Source organism: Astatotilapia calliptera, chromosome 12 (assembly GCF_900246225.1).
Source record: "Astatotilapia calliptera chromosome 12, fAstCal1.2, whole genome shotgun sequence".
Taxonomy (NCBI): Eukaryota; Metazoa; Chordata; class Actinopteri; order Cichliformes; family Cichlidae; genus Astatotilapia; species Astatotilapia calliptera.
In genome coordinates, this window is record NC_039313.1 from 4,746,515 (window position 1) to 4,769,505 (window position 22,991).

A 22,991-nucleotide genomic window follows, 5' to 3' on the forward strand; every position below is an offset into this window, starting at 1 on the left:
CACCGTGAGGGGGAAAGCAAAACCAAACCGAACAACAACAGAAGAGACAAACGGACCAAAACAAGACCAAACAAAACACAAGAATAAACAAACCAAGAAATACAATGACATTATACAAAATCGGGACTCCCATTTTGTACATATTTCAACCATTTCAACCAATATTCTTCAAAAGAGTCCGCCTGGCACTTTAGCCTAAAAGTTATTCTTTCCATAACAAAAATATTATATATCACATCAATCCATTCATCTATGGTAGGAATATCCTCTTTAATCCAAAGGCCAGTTATGGCCTTTTTGCAAGCTACCGACAGCACACTGAACAAATACTTATCCGGTTTGCATAGATTAAGACTCATAGGTTGCCTAGGTACAATAATGCAAAATGAAATTGTATTTTCTTTTGGAAGATTGTTTCCATGACCTTATGTATTTCCTTCCAAAATGGAACCACACGGGGACCTTCCCAAAAAATGTGAAAATGATTTGCTGTTGCATGTCCACAATGCCTCCAGCATGTTGTGTTCTGAGAATAATTGGATTTTTGGGCTGGGGTAATAAAATAACGAAATACATTCTTCCAGCTGAATTCCCTCCACGAGGGGGAGCTATGCATTCTCGAATATATTTATAATCTCTTCATTCCCAGTCGATAACTGAGAATTTTTTAGCTTTTTTTAGAAACACACACTTCTTACTGAAGAAATGAATATTATTTTACAGTGTTGCTGAATCACATACCACCATGCCAATCAGATTACTTCTTCCATGTGAGGGTGAAGAGGTGACCCTCCTGGATAAGATGGTGAAGGTTTGCTGCGTTTTGGTGAACAGTGTGATAAAAAAAAAAACTGATGTGATGTTCTATAAGGTGGTTTTAATAAAAAAAGAGGCAAAAATTAGTTCGTTTCTTTATTCAACTTTTGAACAGTGGTACAGTCAGAGTACAGTTCAGCAAACCTGATACCTGCAAGGGGAAAACATGCAAAAATAATCAAGGGCCATTTATCACAGCAGCCACAACCACAGACTGTATATAAAAGACCGAAGTCTCATCCTCAGCATTTTGGCAGCTGCTGTCTTGATGTTTTTGCAGTCTGACTTCTTTTTGCAAACAGACGTCGCCCCCTGCTGGTCAGTAGAAAGAAAGCAAATTCAAGGCACTTCCTCACAGACTCCGCTTTTGAAATCTTTGAGGTTACATGCATCTTTCTTTAATATACAGTCTGTGGGCACAACAGAAATTATACAGGATGTTGGCTAGCTGTGGAGCATTGCAAAGCCATCTAAATTTAATTCACATATATTTCCATTTGTATGTAATTTAGTTTTTTAAATTTCAGATTGCACATATAGTATTTTACAATTATAAGTGGGGTTTGATGACAGCTTTAAAGACAAAGCTTTAAAGATAGATCATCAAGTTTATATATAATGAGCCTTTTTTTAAGATATGCATGATTTGAACTAGAATTTTATACAATAAACCATTTTCAACCCTTGTAGCAAGTTCCAACTAAAAATCATAGAGAGAGGGATCCACAATGATAAACTAAAATATGTATTTAGAACTCTAATGAAGAAACAATGCCATCTGTTAAATATCTGACTAACAGGGAGACTATGCAAGTAACAGCACAGGCTGACCAATGCCAATGACAAACACACATTAGTTAACACTTTATCTTACTCAGATCATTTAAATAAGATTTATGGCACATACACCAGATGTATCAGGCTAACTAACCACAACTGCACACCACTGTCACCATCACCTGCGTGGCTTTGAATGATTCAATCGTGCCGCCTCCTATAAACATGCAGGTCATACGGACTATGCTTCTAAATTGTCTTTCTTTGTAAGTATGGTGATCCTATCCAGTGATTCCCACCAAGTGGATCCTGGGAAAAATTCCATTCACGATGAACGTTAGCAGGTAGGGAAAATAGATAAATACATTTTTGTATGTACAAACTGGAGAAGCCGGCTCAGTCTAGTTTTACCCTAGATGCTCGTTACTACATCACATGCCTTCGGTTTTGGTCAAGCATGTACTCTTAATGTTGTGTGGAAGCTACTGTTGATCGTGCTGCTGTGGCTCCATGTTCTGCTCGGGCTGCTGCAGCTGGATGAGTCCTCCATCCTGCGCTGTGTTGTACGAGCCGCAGCTGGTGCACTTCATTCCCAGCACATGGAAAGGCACCGTACAGTGAGCTTGGCAGTCGTTACACATAATCTGCAGTAAGGACATTAAAAAAATAAAAATAAATCATCAAACAGAACAAATATCGGTTTCATATTCACATTTAGATAAATGCACCAGCATTTTATTGTGTTATCGAAGGCCTACTTTGACCATTGCTCCTTGGTACTCAGTGGGCATTGGTGACTGAGCGATCTCTTTATCTATCTCCTTCCAGTGGTTCTGCATGTCACAAGCACTGTGCATGCACAGTGGGCAGCGATAAGCTCTGAAACAAACACAGGGGAGGGAAAAAAACAATCATATGGAAGGCCACCAGCAATCAAATAAGAGGACACAAAAATCCCTACATTGCCACAATGTAGCCTTTAAAAAGCTGATCAGAAACCGTTTTTGCTCTATACCAGGTAGATTGGACAAGCTTTTACAAATTACAGAAGCCTGCACAAAAACCTGACCTCTGACCTTGACGTCAAGGTCACTGAGATTCAAACTTATCTGAGATTTTTTAGTAGATGGAACTACTGTATCAATTTCAAAATCTTACATGGTCTCGTTTACAAACTTGTGTCGACACATCCTGCATGCTTAGCAGGGCGACAACAATACTCCGTCAGCCTTTTACGGCTGAGGGGCAAAAAGCAGACTATAACCCGGTCCCTTAATTACAACAACATCTTATTTTACCAGAAAAAGGAGTTCATTAAACATACCCTGTTCTGATCATGTCATCAAAGCAGGTCCTGTAGAAGAGGGTGAACAAACGCATTGTTACTATTATGTCACAATAGATCGTGAAGATATTTTAATCTGCAGTCAGTTTGTCAGTGCTGAGTCTGTTTTGTCATTACTGCAAAATTGTGTTCTTGGAGACTGTGGCAGCAGGATATACTACAAAGGTAGTTTTGAGTACTATGTGTTTGTCTGTGAACAGATACTGTCAAACTGACAGTGTTGCAATCAGGCACCTATTTGACATTTTGGTCAGATAGGTGCCTGATCCTACTCAAATATCTGTGATTCATTTCCCTACACATGCATTAAACATTCATATTATTAAAAGAGTCACAATAATAAATGGAGTGTGCTTCACTATAGTTTTCTGTCACAAATTTTCCAGAGACTTCTGGATGCTTTCAAGTTAATTTGTGCGTGTGTGTGTGTGAGCAGCGACACTGAACTATCAGCAGCAGCAAATAGGAGAAACAGGAGTGTTGACCTGATTTTGATATTAGACTGTAACTATTTTTCCACCAGCATAGTCGTGTAGGTGAGATATTTCACACAGAAAAAAAACTGGATAAGTCACCAAATCAGTCTAACAGGACTAATTCCAGTAAAGTAAAATCAGTCATTATTAAAGATTAAGATGTGAAAGACTTTTTGTGTTGGAAGTGGGAAAAATGCCCAGTGTGTTTTTTTAAATATCATTTTGTGCCACTGGTAGAAATTAAAAAATACACTATTAAACCCCATAACCCTGAACTGACAGTATCCAGAGAGTAAGGAATCCTACTTGTGTAGAAGATGGCCACATGGAAGAACGTGAGCTCCAATCCTGGATGTGTGAATATCCTGCATTAAAAAACATTAAAAAAAAGAAAGAAATATATATTAAACTCTGGAGAAAACAGATTAAAAAAAGAGCCACCATTCTCCTCGCCTTCTATCCTATTAATGCTGTTACCTCCATGCAGACAGGACAGTTCTGCCTTGAAACATTTTCAACACACTGAAACATAGAAAATAAAGGGAAATTAAAACTGTGAGGGCTCAACATACAGATAGATGTAGGCGAGTCAGGAACACAGCGATAGTCACCTTGTGGTTTCCTTGCAGATCCTGAGCTAAACACAAATTGCACTTCTCGCAGTGAAAGTACTTCTCTCTGGGCCCAATCCTGTAGAGGCACATTTGAAAACTCACTAAATGACAAATTTTGCCATCACGTGTTTCGGGAACAATGAAATATCAGCATGATAACACAACACTGTGATTTTTATCTCTGACAGTTTCTTAATGAATTAAGAAAAATGGGAAAATTTTGTGGGGAACGTTAAGAAGACATTTCCCCAGTACCCGTATCATTATTACTTAGGGCTGCTCAATTAATCGAATTTTAATCACGATTACGATCTGGGCTTTCAACGATCATTAAAAATGACTGAGCCGATTATTAGCCCCTCCCTCATGCTTTACTCTCGCGCTGCTCCGTGTGGCAAATCAAGCGCACTGCTCTGCATTTCGAACACCCGTCACAACAATTAAGAGGACCCGAGGGAAGCTCGGAAAGCTAAGCAGAAGTTATTTGGAGAGGAGAGTGACTGCCGTTGGTTGAAAAGAAAGGTAAAGAAAAAAAACTTCAGTGGTGTGGAAACATTATGGGTTCGCGGAGTCAGATGTGGATCAAGTAGACACAGTGTGTAAACTTTGCTATGGTGTTGTAGCTGCACCACAGAGCAACACTGCAAAGTTCACATTTTTCATTTATTTCTTATATTGCAAACATTTGCACTGTTATCAGTATTTGCACACTATTTTATATTATTTTTTAAAGTCATTATTCAATACATTGTTATTCTTAACCCTTTAAAGCCGGTCAGAGCAGCATGCTCGTTTTGTATAACTATTTTTAAATCCCTGTAGAACCTGAACCGCTAAGCTAGCACAATAAATTTTTTTCCATATGAAACCAGAGGAGTTACATCTTATGCCATCAGCTTGTCCTAGGTCACGGTTTCCTTCCACATATAGCTTTGCAAAAATTGCATAAAAAGCGCTTGCAGGAACAAAAACATAATATTCCAGAAACACGCTTTGCCGATCCGATCAGCTGTTCATAACACTTCCCACATTGAAAAAGACGTCAACGCGAACTATCGCAAGTGACGTCATTTTCGCGGAAAATGTAGTTTTTTTTGCCATAATCGAGCAGCCCTATTATTACTACTAAAGTTACACATAGAAATATTTAGACACTATAAACATGAAATATATTGAATCAGTTTCTTACCTGCAGATTCCACAGGGCTGACAGTGGTACTGCTTCTTGTCTTTGTCGAACAAGTGGCAAATGTCGCAGTAATACTCCCCAAACAGCAAATGACATTGCTGACAAGTCTGCTGTGTCTACAAAAGTATAACATTTGTACAGCTTTTTCCCTTCATCCGAGCTAACCATAATCAAAAGTACAACTCAAGCACTAAGGTGACATCGAGACGTCCTGCTGTAACCGACGGTGGAGCTCAAACACGTTAACTAGCTTTTCCTCAGTTACCTGCTGCACCGTCAGACACGCTGAGCACTGCACCTCTCTGACTTTGAATCGATCCATCTGGTGGTTCTCCTCTGCATCGTGGCACAGCCGACACACGTACAGTTTACCGCAGCAAGGTGCCTGCAGTACAGCAGAAACGCGATTACACAGGGCACAGACAGGGATGGGTATAGTAGTATGAGCTCAAATTGTGGTCATAAATATTTTGTACTTGCAAATCCGGATTTGTATGTGTAAAAAGAATTTGTGTGTGTGTAAAACAGATTTGTTACTGTAAAAAGAATTTGTGTGTGCATAAAAAAGATTTGTGTGTGGACTTAGCCAAAAAATACGTGTGAAACTCTGCACTCAAGTTTCAAGTTACAAGTACGAATTTTGAACCGTATTTCTTTCTTTCATCTGATTGGCCAATGTCATGTCAATCACAAATTTAACTATCCAATCAGAGAACAGGTGGGTTTGGCTGTCGGAGGGGCGCTTTTTTGAACTGCAGGTCCTTGAAGGGTAATACAGTTTGAAGCTGGAGGATCTCTATATAAATATCCTATACAAGCTAGGTCCCCAAACTTTCAGTAGCTGTTGAAAGGATAAAGTTGTGGTATATCAGTGGTTAGAAATACCATTATTACTTTAGGATTAGTTTAACACAAAGTCAGGGCTGACCCGGGACCATGGCTGTGAGTCACAGTGCGCAGCATAAAGGTCCTTTCACATCGGACGCAGGATGTGCTGCTAATGCTAACTGCTAACTAAAAGCCAAGGATCCAGAACTTGTTGCGCTGGCTGCTGAGCTCTGTGTGTTTTTGCAGCAGCTCTACCTGTACTAGATGCACCTGCTCCTTGTCTTTTCTATCTCTGACTTTATGTCCTCTAAAAGAGTTTCTGGTTTCTTTGCTGGTTCTTCAAATATTCAATAAAAGGGCATTTATTCCCTTCAAGGACCTAAAGCTCCATAAAGCACCCCTCCAATAGCCAAACCCACCTGTTCTCTGATTGGATAGTTAAATTTGTGATTGACATGACATTGGCCAATCAGATGAAAGGAACAAAAAAAAAAAACGGGTCAAAATTCATACTTGTAACTTGAAACTTGAGTGCAGAGTTTCACACGTATTTTTTGGCTAAGTCCACACACAAATCTGTTTTACACACACACAAATTCTTTTTACACATAAAAATCCTGATTTACAAGTACAAAATATTTATGACTACAATTTGAGCCCATATAGTAGTCCTATCACAGTTTGTGTAGCTGTAGCAATAAGTCACTAAGCGTGTGTGTGTGTGTGTGTGTGTGTGTGCACGTGCCTAAATGTAATCCTTATTCTGAAAATTCTTTATTAAACAGTGCTGACAAAGTTCAAGAGGGAGCTTGGCACTGTCATGGAAATTATGTGTGTGTCTGAAAATATGATATGCATGTGTATATATGAATAAACTTTAAATTTCTCCCGAACAGCAGTAAGTCAAGAAGCCCCTCTCTCTTAAACAACTGAAAAAATGCTCTGCTACTGGAAAGAAGTACAAATAATTAAATAACAATTTGCTGCAGTACACCCACCTTTATTTGACATATTTGACCTTATCAAACAAAAGCCAGTGATATATAACAAAACAACATTTATAAATTCCCCTGATAACTGGAGCTGTTTGGATTCTCATACCCAGGCTGCTGGCTGACTGAACTCTGAACAGCTTTAGCCAACATGTCCATGTTCAGCTACTAATCAAGTGTCTGATTAGGCGTGCTGTTATAAAGGTCTTGGCTCACAGTGAAGAGCTTCCATACTAATGACACGGCCTGACCACCCCTTAAGTAATTAATTAAAAATTGGCAATGAGGACATGAGGATAAAATATATTTGTCATGTCACGTGTTAGGTAAAACAGGACATGATATCGTGTGGCATCAGACGTTTTGGCTCCAAGACCTAAAAAAAAAAAAAAGTACATTCTCCCTGCTGTTTGAAAATATAAAGATGAGTCATCAACTTATCAAACGTCAGATAGGCTGTTTACACACTTTTAATAGATCTGTACATCAAATTTGGACACAATGTAAAAGATTTAAATATAAACAGTGTGTAAAGGTTACGTAATTAACACGTATATAAAATAAATGATAAATTCCCCACGCCTTTCCTTGACCCCCCCCTGACGTTTTCTGTCAAGGCCAAGTACAACCGATTAGGAAGGCAACAATTTTAAATTCTATTCAGTTTTGTGCTCTTTTGCGCTAAATACATAAACTCTCATTTTTCCTATTTGTCAAATGTGAGAGGGAGCAGGCTTCCTTGTCTCCTCCGCGCGTAATTATGATGGGAAGGACTAAGACCGGAGGGAAGGAGGCGAGAAAAGCTCCAGAAACTCTCAAGCCCCTCGCTTCAACAACGCCGTGCAGATATTATGCAAAATCATGCCGTCCGTCTGAAACATTTATTATTATTTAACCCTGTTACAGCGACGTTTGCCGGCTGAAGACTAAATAACTAGCTAGCTAGCTAACTATGACCGTCTCTAGCAGAGATATACCGACGACATAATCGTTATAGCACAGTTATAACTTGGCACCGTATATTTAAGACAAATGTATGAACATTTTTTAAAGCATTTTACTCACTTTCAATAAGCAGCTTCGAATGTAATGATCACAACCAGCAGAAGCAGCCATGCTTACCCCGAAATGGAATGCTTCTTCTTCTCCCTCCGCTCTAGAGCGTTGCACTGTTGGCTCCTGTGTTGTTGATTATGTCATCGTTGAGGTTGCATTAGCGCCACCTCTGCTTCGGAATGTGGATCGCAGTCTGTACAAATCCTACCCAATGACTCAAAACACAAAAACGGAAAAACAAACAGACACAAAATTAATACAAAACAAAAGAAACTATTTTATACAGTATTTTATTGCGCCCATAAATACTGTCTCTTAAAGAACATTAAACATGTCCACACAACTTCAACCTCCTAGGACCTGGCGTCCACATATGTGGACATCACATTTTGGGTTATTTAGACCAAAATACTCAATTTTGCTCTACAAGGGCCTGATATCCACTTATGAGGACATTATACTGGTACTGTTCTATCAAAATTTTAAACGAATATCCTCATATCCTCATATGTGGATATGAGGGCGAATATCCTCATATGTGGCTCTCATTTTTCTTAGAAACAAAAATTAGGTAAAAAAAACAAAACAAAACGCTGATAATTCTTTGTTTTTACATTCATCAGGTCCCAATCAGCCCAAATATCAAAGAGAAATTAAAAATGCATGCTGTGGAAGAGTTCAGGTCTTTGGAGGTTAAGGTTCATTTTAGCCTAAATAGCGATCTCATTTTCAGCCTAACAGTGTTCACACAGACCAGTAAGATTCATTCTAAGTTAAAATATTCTTTTTTTGTATTGTTTCCCTGCTTTATCTACATTTCTTATTTCTGAAATAATCTTATTGTTTATAATATAGAATCCTCCCCTTTGCTTTAGTGTTCCATTTCCCTCACCACATTGCTGTGCACCAGACTTTTTCTGTGGCCTTTGATTTGCTTATGAGTGTCTAAGCCTAATTTCCAAGCCTCTTCATTCTGCTTTAGACCCATGAACACATAAACCCAATAAGCATGCCATGGTAAATGAGCTGGGACTGTGCTTATAAATAAGATGCAAGGATTTTAGACTTTATGAACAGAAACAGAGCAGATTTAGAGGGTTTCTGATTTATTCTACCTGACCTCTATATGGATACAGCCTAGAATACCACACAATTTGGAATTTTCTTTATTCTGACACCTTTTTTCCAGGCATTTTTAAAGTATTAATTTAAAGGTTTTGGACTCACGTAGTAAATATTTCATTTCAAGAAGGCCTACCATCAGTATTTACTATTTTCATCCATAAATGTAGTATCTTAGTATTGAAAAGAAGAAGGCTACCTGAAGGGTAACTGAACTGATTTTAGGTGGGATCAGCTGAATGTGTTTTCTTCAATAAGATTTCAAGTGGCAGTCATGGAATCTGGCTTGTTAGTGTATACAACTCCCATCACTTTCACACCATTTACACTCTCACTCATCTTTACCCCACCTACCTCTATGGAATCCACATTTGTATGGACTAAGTTGGTTAGCCACCACAATTTTGTCTGTTTGTATCTGGAAGTCCCACAGGATCTTAGCTCGGTCATTCTCCACCACCCTTGGGGGCGTCTCCCATTTTGACCTCGGGACTTCCAGGCCATATTTGGCAATCGGCACAGATGTCAGCCACTTGGTTATGGCGTTCCATGTATGCCCTGCCTGCTAGCATCTTTCACCCTGCTTTTATGTGCTGGATTGTCTCAGGGGCATTTTTACACAGCCTGCACCTGGGGTCTTGCCTGGTGTGATAGTCCCCAGCCTCTATGGATCTTGTGCTCAGAGCTTGTTCCTGTGCTGCCGTGATTAGTGCCTCTGTGCTGTCTTTCAGTCCAGCTTTGTCCAGCCACTGATAGGATTTCTGGATGTAAGCCACCATCTCTATCTGCCGGTGGTACACACTGTGCAGGGGCCTGTCCTTCCATGATGTTTCCTCCTCTTTGTCCTCTTTCTTGGGTTTCTGCTGTCTGCATGCGGTCAGTTGGGGCCATCTTCCGGATGTATTCATGGATGTTCGTTGTCTCTCCTGGACCGTGGTGCTGACACTCACTAATCCCCGGCCTCCTTCCTTCCGCTTGGCGTACAGCCTCAGGGTGGTGGACTTGGGGTGAAACCCTCCATGCATGGTAAGGATTTTCCTTGTCTTGATGTCAGTGGCTTCTATGTCCTCCTTTGGCAAACTTATTATCCCAGCAGAGTACCTGATCATGGGTAGGGCGTAGGTGTTGATAGACCAGATCTTGTTCTTACTGTTCAGCTGACTCCTCAGGACTTGCCTGACCCTCTGCAGGTACTTGGTGGTTGCAGCCTTCCTAGCGGCCTCTTCGTGGTTTCCATTTGCCTGTGGGATCCCCAGGTACTTGTAACTGTCCTCAGTGTCTGCAATGTTGCCTTCTGGTAGTTCGATCCCCTCAGTTCTATACCTTCCCTCTATTTGTTATCATCGGACTACACTTCTCCAGTCCGAACAATATTCTGATGTCGTTGGTGTATATCTTGGTGGTGTGTATCAGTGAATCGATGTCTTGTTCACTCTTGGCATACACCTTGATGTCATCTTTGTAGAGGAGGTGACTTATTATTTTCTATTTTTATTAAAGTTACAGCGTGTAAAATCTCACCATTAGATGTCAGTAGATTGCAGATTGCAGTCAATTGCTGTCACTTTTCTTATCCCTCCTAATTCAAGTCCATAAACCGAGCTACAGTAGCTCTGCTCACTCTGCTAATTCTGACTGTTGTTCAATCTTGGTTTAATCTCTTTTTTTGCTTTTTGGACAAGCAAACTTACCGAAACGTCTTCAATCATATACCTCTCCCTTCAATAAACATCAACTGATTCAGCAGCCTTCATATATCCCGTTCCCGGACCTCTCTTCAGCAGCGCCGCTGGTGTAGTGGTATCATGCAAGATTCCCATTCTTGCGACCCGGGTTCGATTCCCGGGCGGCGCACGCCTCTTTTACAACGGCGATTAAATCTCAAGACATTTTTAATGTGATCAAAATGTTTGACAGTCAAATGTACCCTTTAAAATATTTAGACGTTTCATCGTGACTACTACTCACATAATATGATTTCCAGATGGCTCTATTTATTTTAGCGGATTGAGCAATGATCAGGAACTGAGAAATAAAAATGTGTTCCTCAAAGCCTGTATTAACCATACGTATAGAATAAAAATGCGGGGGCGCATCTTTGTGTGTGGGAGCAGGAGCGCTTGATTTTGGCTTAATTTCAGCGCGCAGGTTGACGCTGCTGACGCTGCTCCTCCGCCATCTTCAACTTCCTATTGTTTGCATCAGACTGAGGCTGTCTGCGGTGTGTGCCAGAGAGAGCAGAGTCGACCGCAGATATATTATTAAATAGTAGATTTAGTCTTTACGTTCGGGTCGCTAAGTTCAGCACAAACCATTTGTATGTCACTGGATTAAAGCTATCTCAGGACGAAACCACTGAACCTTGATGATGGAGGACGATCAACCCAGAACCTTGTGAGTATCAGCGGCCTTGTCTATGCCCTGGAACGGGAAGGCTTCGTCTAACTGCTGCGCGTCCGAAATATTTCCACGTTGTTGTTTCAATTAAAAGCCTTTAAACCTCGTCATTAAGGTTGTTTCATTTCTATTATTATATACTACAATTCATGGATGTAATACAACACACGTAGCTCCTTGTTTGTTGGGTTTATTTGGATAAATAGACGGAACCTTAATTTCCTTGCAAACGAAAGTGAATTGTTAGCTAATGCTAGCTAGCACCTCCTAAACATTCGAACACATCTAGCAAGTCAGTTCTTCGAAAGTACTCCCTTTTGCGTGCAATGATAGCTAAAATAAAACGCTTTGTTTTATTGATAGTGTAAACACTTTAGCGAAAATGTAACAACAAGGATAGTATTTTATAAAGTGTCTAGCTGCCAAGACACTTAGCTCGAGGCCCGTAAACCGGTTAGCGGTATCTTTAGCTAGCTGGCGGACAAGCCACGTCAACGCTCGTGGAGACGGCGTGGGACATCTCCAGTGAGGGGGTGAAATCACTGACTGTTTTTGTAAAGCACACACTGTCCCCGACAATGTTTCGTTCCAATTCATTTATGGCTTTTATGTTGCTATAATTCATTGTTGTGGGTTGTAAGCTAGCCTGGTTAACTAGCCTTTGTTTGCATGCTACTTCCTGTTTGACTAAAGCTCAACTCCCCCATCTCTCTCCTTTTGCAGGTATGTGGGGAATCTGTCCAGGGATGTCACCGAGCCCCTCATTCTGCAGGTCTTCACACAGATAGGCCCCTGCAAGAGCTGTAAAATGATAGTCGATGTGAGTGCTATTGTCTCTGCTGTATACAGTGTGGTGTGGCTGTCTTTCAGCAGTGGCGTGAGCGGTTATGGCGCTGCTTGTGGAAGTCTCGGCCAGTGTGTCATTTTTTTCTTCTTCTTGTAATCCATTATATCGGACCTTTCACATCCATCTATACTAGGTGATTTTTATTTTCTCTAGTGGTTAAATATTTGACTTAAAATCAGTCTTGATTTCCCATTAACAGACAGCTGGAAATGATCCGTACTGCTTCGTGGAGTTCTATGACCACAGGCATGCTGCTGCCTCATTGGCAGCTATGAATGGAAGGAAAATAATGGGTAAGGTAAGCTATCGTATCTACAGGGTGAGTGGGGATGGGTGGGCTGCTGTGGAAAATGTGAGGAAAAAAAAGTTATTTTTAACATGAAAGAAAAACTAGTGGATTTCTGTATTCCATATAATATTGATTAGATATTCTAAATGACAAGGGGTGGCTACTTGATCAACTGATGACAGTTTCTTTATATGATGAAAACTGGTTCCACCAGGCCACTCAGTCTTTATGTTGAGGAAATCTACATAGTTCTTTTGTTAAGTGTGAGCTCTCTGCTTTCAATATTTTAAGCAGAGTGCAGTAATTTAATACAGTGTTCTAAAACAGAGGAACTTGATAAAGCCCTACAATCTAGAACAATAGAGGAAATAATTAACATTGTAAACGGCAACATTTAAGAGACCCCAGGGGCTGATAAAAGAATATTAAAGTGGTGCAGGAATGGTGTAGTAATGAGTTCAGTGCTGGGACTTTAACCTAGAAGTCAAATAGATGTGCTGAGCGACCAGTCTGCTTAGATGAGATGTATGCATTATATTCTATTTGAATTTTTATTTATATTTAACATATTATATTAAATCATTCATTTAATCATTCATTGTTATATTGCGGGCTTTATAAAAATGCATAGCTTTCCTTAAGGTTATTGAAAGCCTATTTGGAGTCAAGATCAGCTTTAAAATAAAAAAAACAAACAATTAATTTAAAATTGGCTTTTAATTAACTTGTGTATTGGAGATTACCAGGTTTTACTGTATATTGTAAACATACTCCACCTGCCTTCTTTTTTTCTCCGCTCTTCTCACAGGAAGTTAAAGTCAACTGGGCCACGACACCAACCAGCCAGAAAAAAGACACAAGTAGTAAGTAAAACTATTTGTATATGAAGAAGTGAAGTTTTGAACTTGAACACACTAAAAGAGTCCCTGTGATAATATTGCTGAATAAGTACTGCAGAACGTAAGCATTTCATTTTTGATTGATTTTATGCTTATTTTGTCCTTCCTCTGTTAACAAACTGATAGCAATCAGCGGTCTCTAATAGGAACTAAGGTTCTTGGAAAGTATAAAGCTTGAAACAGAGTGTGTACTCTAATGCACAGTAGGGCTGAACGATTATGGAAAATAATCTAATTGCGATTTTTTGCCCCAATATTGCGATTGCGATGCGATATGCGATTATTTTTTAAGGTATTTGTCTTCTGTATTATTAAACAAAGACAAGCAATACATCATATAGTATGGCCAATACTATATTACATTAATTTTAAACTGTTCTTTCCTGGAAGACAGACCTCTGTTATGATGACATGAGGTGATGCATGAATTGATGACTGACATTTTTATTTAACTTCTTCAATCACAACAGTATATTTGAACATACACAATAGTTTATTTTTAGCTTACAAACATCTGAGCATAAAGTGCTGACAAGGAACCCTGGTGTAAACATTAAATGATTAAAATGAAAGTCAGTACAATGTGCAGATTGCAGAAATATACATAAACAAAATCAGTGGCTTTACCACACTCAGTTTTTCGACATCTGTGAACTACTAGACAGTCATTCAATTAAAAAATAATATTAAATAAATAAAACTAATAAATAAAAAATACACACATCTTACTGATCTCTGCAGTCAGTAACATTACACATAAAGTGCAAACATAATAGCAATTGTATAAACACACACACAAACACGCCTTTAAAGTTTAAAGGCGTGAAATTGGACGGTCTAGTTCTGATTAGCGTCACCGCTGTCTTGGTGGAGTTTATTAAACTCGGCCGTCTGCTTCTTGCTATCTAAAATATAACCAGACACTGGTGTAAATTCTCGACTGTCTCATACTTCTGTTTAATAAGTTTTCTGTTTGACGTTTAGTCAGCTGTGTGAAAACCAAGGAGGAACCCACCCGGGGGATTAATAAAGTTTTATTTTATCTAATCTAATAACTTTAATCTCAGCCAAACCGATTTACTCACGAACAAACAAAACACTGAAAAAAGCCCAACAATAACATTTTTAGGTTGTCTAAGTGACTACGTTTAACCCGAGCAGCGAAACTCCGCGGTGATCTGAAAATGATGTGCCGGGAGTTGTGCCGTTCTCGGCCGCATCAGTAACCCTCGAGCTCCCGGCTAGCTGTCGAGCTGGTGGGTAGCAGACGCCTCTGAAAACGTCGAAGCACTTTTGCAAATATGGGATATCTTGATAAACCGAGCAGATATTTGATGTTTACACAACTACTTTCGCGCCTGAAAATATGTTAAAAGTTTATTTTGTGACCCAGAAAGATTAGTATGAGTAATTTTAAAACTTAGTAGCGGCCGCCATTGCTGGAAACTGGAGTTTGGCTGGGCCGCGCTATGAATTCTGGGATATGGTAGTAATTTGGACAGCCTTCGGAGCGTCGCTGTGACGTAATCGGTCTACAAATGCGGCCTCAGGAGGATGCAGCCCATGAATTGTATAATATAATCGCAGTATAATCGCAGCCTTTGCGGTTAGAAAATTGCACTTGATCATGTCGCGATATTATCGCAAATGCGATATATCGTTCAGCCCTAATGCACAGCGGGTCTAAACCACATTTTTCCTCCCAAATAGATCATTTTCATGTTTTTGTTGGCGACCTCAGCCCAGAAATAACCACAGAAGACGTCAAAGCTGCCTTTGGTCCATTTGGCAGGATATCGTAAGTTTCAAACTGTTTACTATCAAAGATCAAGTCTGGGTTAACACATATTGCCATTTAGATATATTGAGAAAAGAATGAAATAAATCTCAGGCAGAGGAGAGGGCCCATTGTCTTATTTAGAGACCTGCTAGTCCTCTTACAGCAGAGACTTCTGGTTGTGCTGAATGTTTGTGACAAGCTGCTGTTTGGTGATTTTTGTCTGCAGAGATGCTCGTGTTGTGAAAGACATGGCTACAGGGAAATCTAAAGGCTATGGCTTCGTGTCTTTCTTTAACAAATGGGTAAGTAGGCGTCATGTGAGTTTAATATTGCTGTTAATGAGGCTCGGAAACACTTTGTGTCTACGAATTCTCTCTCTCTCTCTGTATATTAACATTTTCACATAGATTGCTTGTTGGTTTGTTTGCAGTGCTTCTGCAGAGGTGCACTTTAGATTTCATGTTAAGACTCCCAGTGGATGAAATAAGATTATTTTTCTTCATTCCAGGATGCAGAGAATGCCATTCAGCACATGGGGGGGCAGTGGTTAGGAGGCAGACAGATTCGAACTAACTGGGCCACAAGAAAGCCTCCTGCCCCAAAGACCACCCATGAAAGTATGTTATACAGGATTTGTAAGATATGCAGATTTACAGGTGTCCTTATATGTACGGATGGATGGATTCATTAACAGAAGCTTGTCTTTTCTCACCAGATAACTCCAAGCATCTCTCTTTTGATGAGGTAGTGAATCAGTCCAGCCCCAGTAACTGCACTGTGTATTGTGGTGGAGTCAGCACAGGACTGACGGGTAATGAAATATATGAGTACCATTGACAACATAACTATGATAATTACAGCAGATCTGTTGCTATTCAGATGGATATGACTGCTCATATTTAAGCTTTTCGTTATTAGTCAATGATCTTTCAAACAAAGCAGGAAAAAACCCAAAACGCCTCACCCCTATACGAGTTTAACGATACACAAATGTCACTGCTAGGTATGAACTTTGGTTTTACATCATGTTCAGTACTGCAAGAAGATTGAAAAAGGGCATATTTTTACCTTATCCAAAACCGAATGAGCCATTAAATTAGTTAGTAGTTATGATCTGTGTGATTTCCTCAGTGTCAGGCTAATTAAACCCATCACTGTGTGAGCAAAGGAGACACTGGTTGTGGAGGAAGGCAATTTAAAACTCAACATTTATTTGGAGCCAACATGTAAAATAAAGCTTGCATAATGTCTGCCCAGCTTTCAAGCTAACGCTGCTAGCATCATGTAGGTGATAGACAAGAACTGGTCTGCTGCCAAAGTGAGCTCTTGAGCTCTTCAATTATTTCTTTCTTTATTTTCCCAATCCTATAGTGCAAATATGTTGATATAAATAGACCTCAGAGTTTAACTGTTTTGCTCAGGAGTCCTACTGATTTGTGGAAATTTTTAAGCATAATTTAGTTTATGAATTAATACATAAATGTCTTTACCCATGGTAGCCAAAGCTTTTTGCTGTTGGTTGTCAAATCTTTATTATTAAAATGAGTATATATTTATTAGTAAGCGCAGAGAGATTCAAAGAAGCTGCTCAAGCATCAGTGCATCTGCTAGAGTTCATAGTGAGTTTAACATAGTCATACATGCTTCATTTTAAATGCAGAGATTTAACAAAAAAAGAAAAGCATCAGTTTGTCCCAAAATAAACTTTTCAGATCGTGTTTACCTCAATGAAAGAGACATGTGATGTACTCTATAACTACACTGTAGGTATAGAAATACTATACTTTACCTTTTCACTGCTGGAAAAGGTAAAGTATAGCTACATAGCCCAGTCTGTTTATTAGTTTTTGCTTGTTGATTATAAATGTGCTGACCACCTGTATGTGGCATATCCACATGTATCCTGGGTAGCAGTTACTTTATCAGGACACAGCCCTTACAGAAACGGTCTCTAAGAGTCTCATTATTTATGTCTTTTAGAGCAACTAATGAGACAGACCTTCTCCCCCTTTGGACAAATCATGGAAGTCAGAGTTTTTCCTGACAAAGGATATTCATTTGTCAGGTATGTGGATGTTTTCTGTTTTCTTCTTCATTTCTTTGCTTGATCAAACGGTGATGCTAAGGTTTACAGCTGAAAGAAAAGGTTAATGAACTCTTTGGAATGAGCTTGATCCCCCGGCCCTGGTCATAATGATAGACAAGTGTAATTGTGATTACTTTTTGCAGCCTGGAGTACAGATTTTTACTTTGTTCTGTTCACTTTATTGCCCTGAACAGGGGAACTTGATGTGCACCAGTTAGCATGATTAAGAAGGAAAACACCAAAACACTTAACATAAAGAGAAAATATAAAACGGGTTGTTCCAGTGGGTTCATAAACTGTACTGCAAGAGCAGTAGCACTAAATGGAAGCAAAAAGCAGCACTGCTGTGGACACTGAGTATGTCTTAATGGTGTGACGTATATGCATCACATACACCTACAGATTTTGTTTACAGGTCTGTGCTGCAACACATTTGTATCAGTTCTAGTCCATGATGAATGTTAGATGTCTACTGTACTATTAGTAGTTTAGCCATTAATAGCCAAGGAATGTAATGGTTTATCCCCCTCTCAGTTTGCTAACAAACACATGCATTGTGGTCATCATTGCTGAGTGGATATTTATGAAATGATGTTCAGCGTTTCCTTAGTCTCTCTCTCTCTCCCTCTGTTTGTCCAGGTTTAACTCCCATGAGTCAGCAGCCCATGCCATTGTGTCTGTGAATGGCTCGTCTATAGAGGGGCACATAGTCAAATGTTACTGGGGTAAAGAGACCCCAGACATGATGAACTCCATGCAGCAGATGCCTGTGCCACAAGTAAGGGTCCTATGAACTGTAGTAAGAGGGACAGCATTACATAATGACTTGGTATGGCAAAGAACACCAAACAAATAGTGCTGCAGTATGTCTTGCTCTAGTTCAGCTCAAGTATCAGCTTTTTTGCTATATGAGGGTATGTGAGTGTTACAAAAAGTATGGGGATAATTGAGTATCCTGTACATGAAATTGATATATTTAAGATACTGTGATGTACTCGGGCAAGTGACCCATTGGCTTGTGTTATTGCAACATGGTCACCTGCAGGAGTCCCAAGCAGGAAGAAAAAGTCACCAGTAATGACCTCACAGCTTTATCTAATATTGTACCTGATATGCAAATAAGTGGTTAATTTAACAAATAAAAAGCCATGCCAGCTATGCCACTGTTAAATAGATTCTGCAAGGTTCTTTGTGGGATCTGCTGCTGTTAAACCATTCTGAAGTTATCCTTTTTTGTGCTATACCCTGCAGCAGAACAAGATGGGCTTTGCTGCAGCCCAGCCTTATGGCCAGTGGGGACAGTGGTACGGCAACGGGCCCCAGATTGGCCAGTATGTCCCCAATGGGTGGCAGGTCCCCACCTACGGTGTCTACGGGCAGGCTTGGAACCAGCAGGGCTTCAAGTAAGTAGCACAGGGCTCCTCTTCTCTGCCTCCTCCTACTCCAACACCATCAGTTCAAGACCAGGCCAGTGAGATCCAGCTTTGGCCACAGGAGGGAGCTATGACCTCCCTCTGCCTTCCAATGCCCCCCCCCCCCACCTCTTCCCTCCTTCCCTCACGAGCCTGCCAACTTCAGAAGATTGAGAAATAAACAGACCCCCACCACCAAAAAAAAAAAGAATCTGAACTCAAGATTTGAGGGTAATCATGTTTCAGTGTATAGTTACTGTGCACATAGTTCATCGTAAAACCTGAAAGCTTTTGTTCCAAAATGTGTTGTCACTTGATTTATAGCCCATAATGGCTCAGAGCATCGGACATACGAAAAACTGCTTAAAGTAAAATTTTTGAGTTGTTTTAAAAATGTAATTGACTAAATGCAAAAAAAACCCCCACATGCTCAGAGCTGAGGGTTTTTTCTTATTCTTTACTTGCCATCCTCTTCTTGGGATAGCTCGCCGATGATGAATCCATTTCACTTTCTGTGTACGGACATCTTCAATATTCTTCACTTGTTCCTTTTTTTGTTGTTGCATGTTTTGTTTTTGTTTTGATCTTTTGTTGTAGCTTTTTACATGTTTCTTTTTGATTTCACTGATTTTTTTTTTTTCCCCCCTCACTGATGTTGTTTGTTATGTTGGAAATGTCGAATATGATGTGCAGGTTACCTTCTTTTGCTTTTATCTGGACAGTTTATGTGCAGTGATGTTTTGTGCACCCAAGATTAATAAAGGACGGGCCTCAAGTTGCTGATAATCTAACATGTGTGGTGAACAGCTCTCTAAATACTCTGCACTAAAGTGTCAGGCAGATGTGGGCTCAGTGTGTTTTGACTGTTCAGGGCAGTTTGTTCAGACAGAGGTTTACACCTCTTGACTTGAAATTTGAAGATGAACTTTAACCTGCGTCTCCACGCTGAATCTCCACTCTGAACTTACCTTTAGTTTTATTGCCTGAACCACAGAAGCAGTAAAAAGAAAGCCTGTGAAAACCGGGTGAGAACTTGCTACTTTGTTATACTTTGTGGCCAAATTTAGAGAAATGAATGTGCTTGCACTGTCATCAGTCTGTAGGCTGCTTACAGCAGGGTTTGTAGTTACCAGCAGTTGGGAGGGGGGTCGGGGGTTTAGCAAGGAATCTTTAGCTTGCTGGACTTAGCCTGTATGCTCTCTGTCTGCTTATCCACCCATGTATAATCAAATTCCTTTTGATACCCCCCACCCCAACCAAAAGCCCTCCACTTTTTTTTTTCTTTTGTTTTGTTATTGTTTTCATCTAGCTTGAATCCCCACCCCCGCCCTTATAACCTCTGATAACTCTGTTTGCCTTCTTGTTCTCATTCTAGCCTGTCCAGATTCCAGTAGCTTTAATACAGACTATTCTTTTGGCTCCCTTTCGCCTTGTCTCTTCTAACCTGCTGGCATTTTGTCTTTTCTCTCTCTCTCTGTCTTTCTTTACCTCGTTTTTTTTGTTTTGCAGTCACTTACCGGCCAGTGCTGGGTGGACTGGCATGAGCGCCATCAGTAACGGTGGGGTTATGGAGCCTACACAGGGATTGAATGGGAGTATGCTAGCCAACCAGCCCGGTATGGGAGCCGCAGGATACCCCACACACTGATAAGTGGGCAGGGTGGGAGATTTGTCAACCATCAGCCTCTTGCTGGCTGTACGGTGCCCTGCGGGGCTGTGTAACACTGCCTCCATTTTGTGGCAGGACTGAGACTTTACTGGGATGTGGAATCTAATGAGAAGGGTGACTTCTGTGGAGATGTAAATGGGATTTCTTGGGGTGGGCTGAGGTAACAGGAGCCAGGGAGCAGCAGTTTGACCCACACAGGTATTTACACCATTTGTGGTAGGAAAGACTGTCCATGAACCAGGGCTCTTACCATTTTTAAGTTAACTGTAAATGAATTATAAAACTGTAAAGGAGAATCTCTTTTTTTCCCGGGTTTTACAGATTGCCTCCATTTTCACTTCTTTCCTCTCGACCACTGAGAGGTTTCTTTTTCTTTTTTTCTTTTTTTTGGAACTGAGTCATGCTAAGTTATGATCCTTAATTATCTGAGGAATGGAAATTTGTTCTAATTTTCTCTTGGATTAAAAACAATTGCAGGGATTGTTGCCACTGCTGTTTCTCTGTAAGGGCAGATTAATATTGCACAGTTCTTTCCTCTCTTGGATTTCCCAGAAAAATTTGACTACCAAGAGCATTTTTCTTTTTTTCTTTTCTTTTTTGCATTCCATTTCTCCTTCATATCTTTCTGACAGCCTCAAAACTTTTTTCGCCACGTGTAAATAGCCATCCATTCATTTGAAACGATGTAAGTAAAATGCTACTGTTAACTGTGGGTGCTTGCTTTTCATTTTTTGTTTTGATAACTCGACAGTTAACTCGAACATTGTACGTAGCAGAGTGGCACTATCAAAGGTGACACTGGCACAGTGCAACACGCGACTCTTCCATGCAGGGATAAGACAGCATTGCTATGCAGTGCATACTTTAAAATTTAACACGATTCAAACGTTAAAGTGTGAACATGTTTGACACTTCTGATGTTTCTTTTCTTCTTTTTTTTAAATATCTATTGAAACGCCAGTATTTTATATCAGACAAATCTGAGTGTATTCAGCTTTACACTTGCTCTTTTTGCCAGAGAGATGGAGAGGCCTACATTGTGTAACTGTTGCCTTATAGAGCTGGTTTCTTTTAGCTGACAAGATACTCTTTTTAATTAGGCAGTGCCTACAGACCTTTTCAGACCTTTTTGTTTCGAAAGGTGTTAGTCCTGAGAACTGATGACTCTGCTACTGTAATCAATGTTTTCTTGCTTTGTCCAATTAAAATGCTAATGCACATAAACCACACTTTGTGTTTGTTTCCCCCCTTTGTTTATTCGGTCATATTAGAGCATCAAATGGAAATACTGCATCTTGGCAACTGTGTCCAAAACTCTAAGCACATCACACGAAACATCTGTAAAAGTCTTGCTGCTTATAGCCTGCCAGTACTTGACCATATTTGTTAAGAAGAAAACCTGCTGATCTGTATCATGGCGCAGTTCAGCCAAATCTTTTTTTTTTTTTTTTTTTTTTTTTTTTTTTTTTAAAGCCACCGGCCGCTTTAATCTTCTAACATCTGCAGCCTTGTGTGTTTAAGACATTAGATTCTGTCCGGCTGAACCAGAGGAACTTTATTTGGTGCCAAAGCGCACAGATAACAGATATCTCACCAAAATGTAGAAACGTGGTCAAACATAAATCAGGTCATGTGATCGCAAAACCCTTAATGGCTTCAAAGGTGAAAATGAAGCACATAAGTGTTTTTAGAATCATATTACAGTAAGTCAGTCACTGCAGCTAAAACTAGAGCTTAAAAAAAAAGAACTTAAAGCTTTATTTTTATTGTACTTCGTGCATAAAATGTTACAGTTCATAAAGAAAATGAACTTTACATGTACAACGCTCTGTTACTACAATCCTCATTTACCTCAACACTTTTTTTTTTTTTTTAAACACACACTGATGGATGTATCAGGAGCAACTTGGAGTTGCAGTTGTCTTGCTTAACAATAACTTCCACATTGAGACTGGAACAGCCACGGATCAAACCAGAGATGTTCCAGTTGGTATACAACCTGCTCTACCTTCAGAGCCGCAGCCAAGATGGCTTCAGCACAAAAAAAGTTGAAGATACATTTGAATTTTAATTAAAAAAAACAAACTGTGCATTCAGGTTGTCTGTTAGACTTTTAATATTCGGTTCATTAAAGCATCTCATTTATTCCAGTTCATAAAACAAAAAGGATTTCCCACAGTTCTACCACCACCTTCTGGCTGGAGCTTTTTACAGTTTGTCAGAGGACATTTGACTTGTAAGTGATTTTTTTTTTTTTTTTTTTTTTTTTTTTAAAAGCACAACCATGTGTTTTCTCAGAAAGTGATGTTTGTTCGAAACCCTGAAAACACAATGCAAAGACTTGCTGGGGATTTATGTTTCAATGGGAAACCTACTCTGTCGCCACACTGTAACTGT

The 22,991-nt window shown here is 39.8% G+C and overlaps 2 protein-coding genes and 1 non-coding gene across 3 annotated transcripts; 2 read left to right on the forward strand and 1 right to left on the reverse strand.

Annotated features, from left to right (window-relative positions):
- Positions 1-899: 899 nt before the first annotated feature.
- On the reverse strand, positions 900-8,210 carry rchy1 (ring finger and CHY zinc finger domain containing 1). Its single transcript, XM_026186970.1, has 9 exons — positions 8,103-8,210; positions 5,483-5,602; positions 5,218-5,333; positions 4,026-4,104; positions 3,892-3,936; positions 3,721-3,779; positions 2,918-2,947; positions 2,352-2,472; positions 900-2,237 (listed from the first exon to the last, which is right to left on the reverse strand). The coding sequence occupies exons 1-9, from the start codon at positions 8,151-8,153 to the stop codon at positions 2,076-2,078; spliced, it is 783 nt and encodes a 260-aa protein (XP_026042755.1). The 5' UTR covers positions 8,154-8,210; the 3' UTR covers positions 900-2,075.
- A 2,788-nt stretch (positions 8,211-10,998) lies between these two features.
- On the forward strand, positions 10,999-11,069 carry trnag-ccc (transfer RNA glycine (anticodon CCC)). The gene has a single exon. It is a non-coding gene; the product is annotated as a tRNA-Gly (tRNA).
- A 264-nt stretch (positions 11,070-11,333) lies between these two features.
- LOC113033296 (nucleolysin TIA-1-like) lies at positions 11,334-21,823 on the forward strand. The gene is made up of 12 exons (XM_026186969.1): positions 11,334-11,609; positions 12,336-12,432; positions 12,659-12,757; positions 13,557-13,611; positions 15,358-15,445; positions 15,654-15,729; positions 15,936-16,044; positions 16,143-16,238; positions 17,408-17,492; positions 18,153-18,291; positions 18,765-18,916; positions 20,435-21,823. Exons 1-12 carry the CDS (start codon positions 11,581-11,583, stop codon positions 20,571-20,573), a joined length of 1,164 nt encoding a protein of 387 aa, XP_026042754.1. The 5' UTR covers positions 11,334-11,580; the 3' UTR covers positions 20,574-21,823.
- Positions 21,824-22,991: the final 1,168 nt, after the last annotated feature.

What these genes read in the sequence shown, in the direction of transcription:
- LOC113033296 (XM_026186969.1), top strand. Translation starts at nt 11,581, where the DNA reads ATGATGGAGGACGATCAACCCAGAACCTT. An exon ending in AGCAGATGCCTGTGCCACAA is followed by an intron (nt 18,292 to 18,764) that starts GTAAGGGTCCTA and finishes TATACCCTGCAG; the next exon opens with CAGAACAAGATGGGCTTTGC. An exon ending in TGGAACCAGCAGGGCTTCAA is followed by an intron (nt 18,917 to 20,434) that starts GTAAGTAGCACA and finishes TTTGTTTTGCAG; the next exon opens with TCACTTACCGGCCAGTGCTG.
- rchy1 (XM_026186970.1), bottom strand. Translation starts at nt 8,153, where the DNA reads ATGGCTGCTTCTGCTGGTTGTGATCATTACATTCGAAGCTGCTTATTG. An exon ending in CAGCCCTGTGGAATCTGCAG is followed by an intron (nt 4,105 to 5,217) that starts GTAAGAAACTGA and finishes GTGCCTCTACAG; the next exon opens with GATTGGGCCCAGAGAGAAGT. An exon ending in ATCTGCAAGGAAACCACAAG is followed by an intron (nt 3,937 to 4,025) that starts GTGACTATCGCT and finishes TCTATGTTTCAG; the next exon opens with TGTGTTGAAAATGTTTCAAG.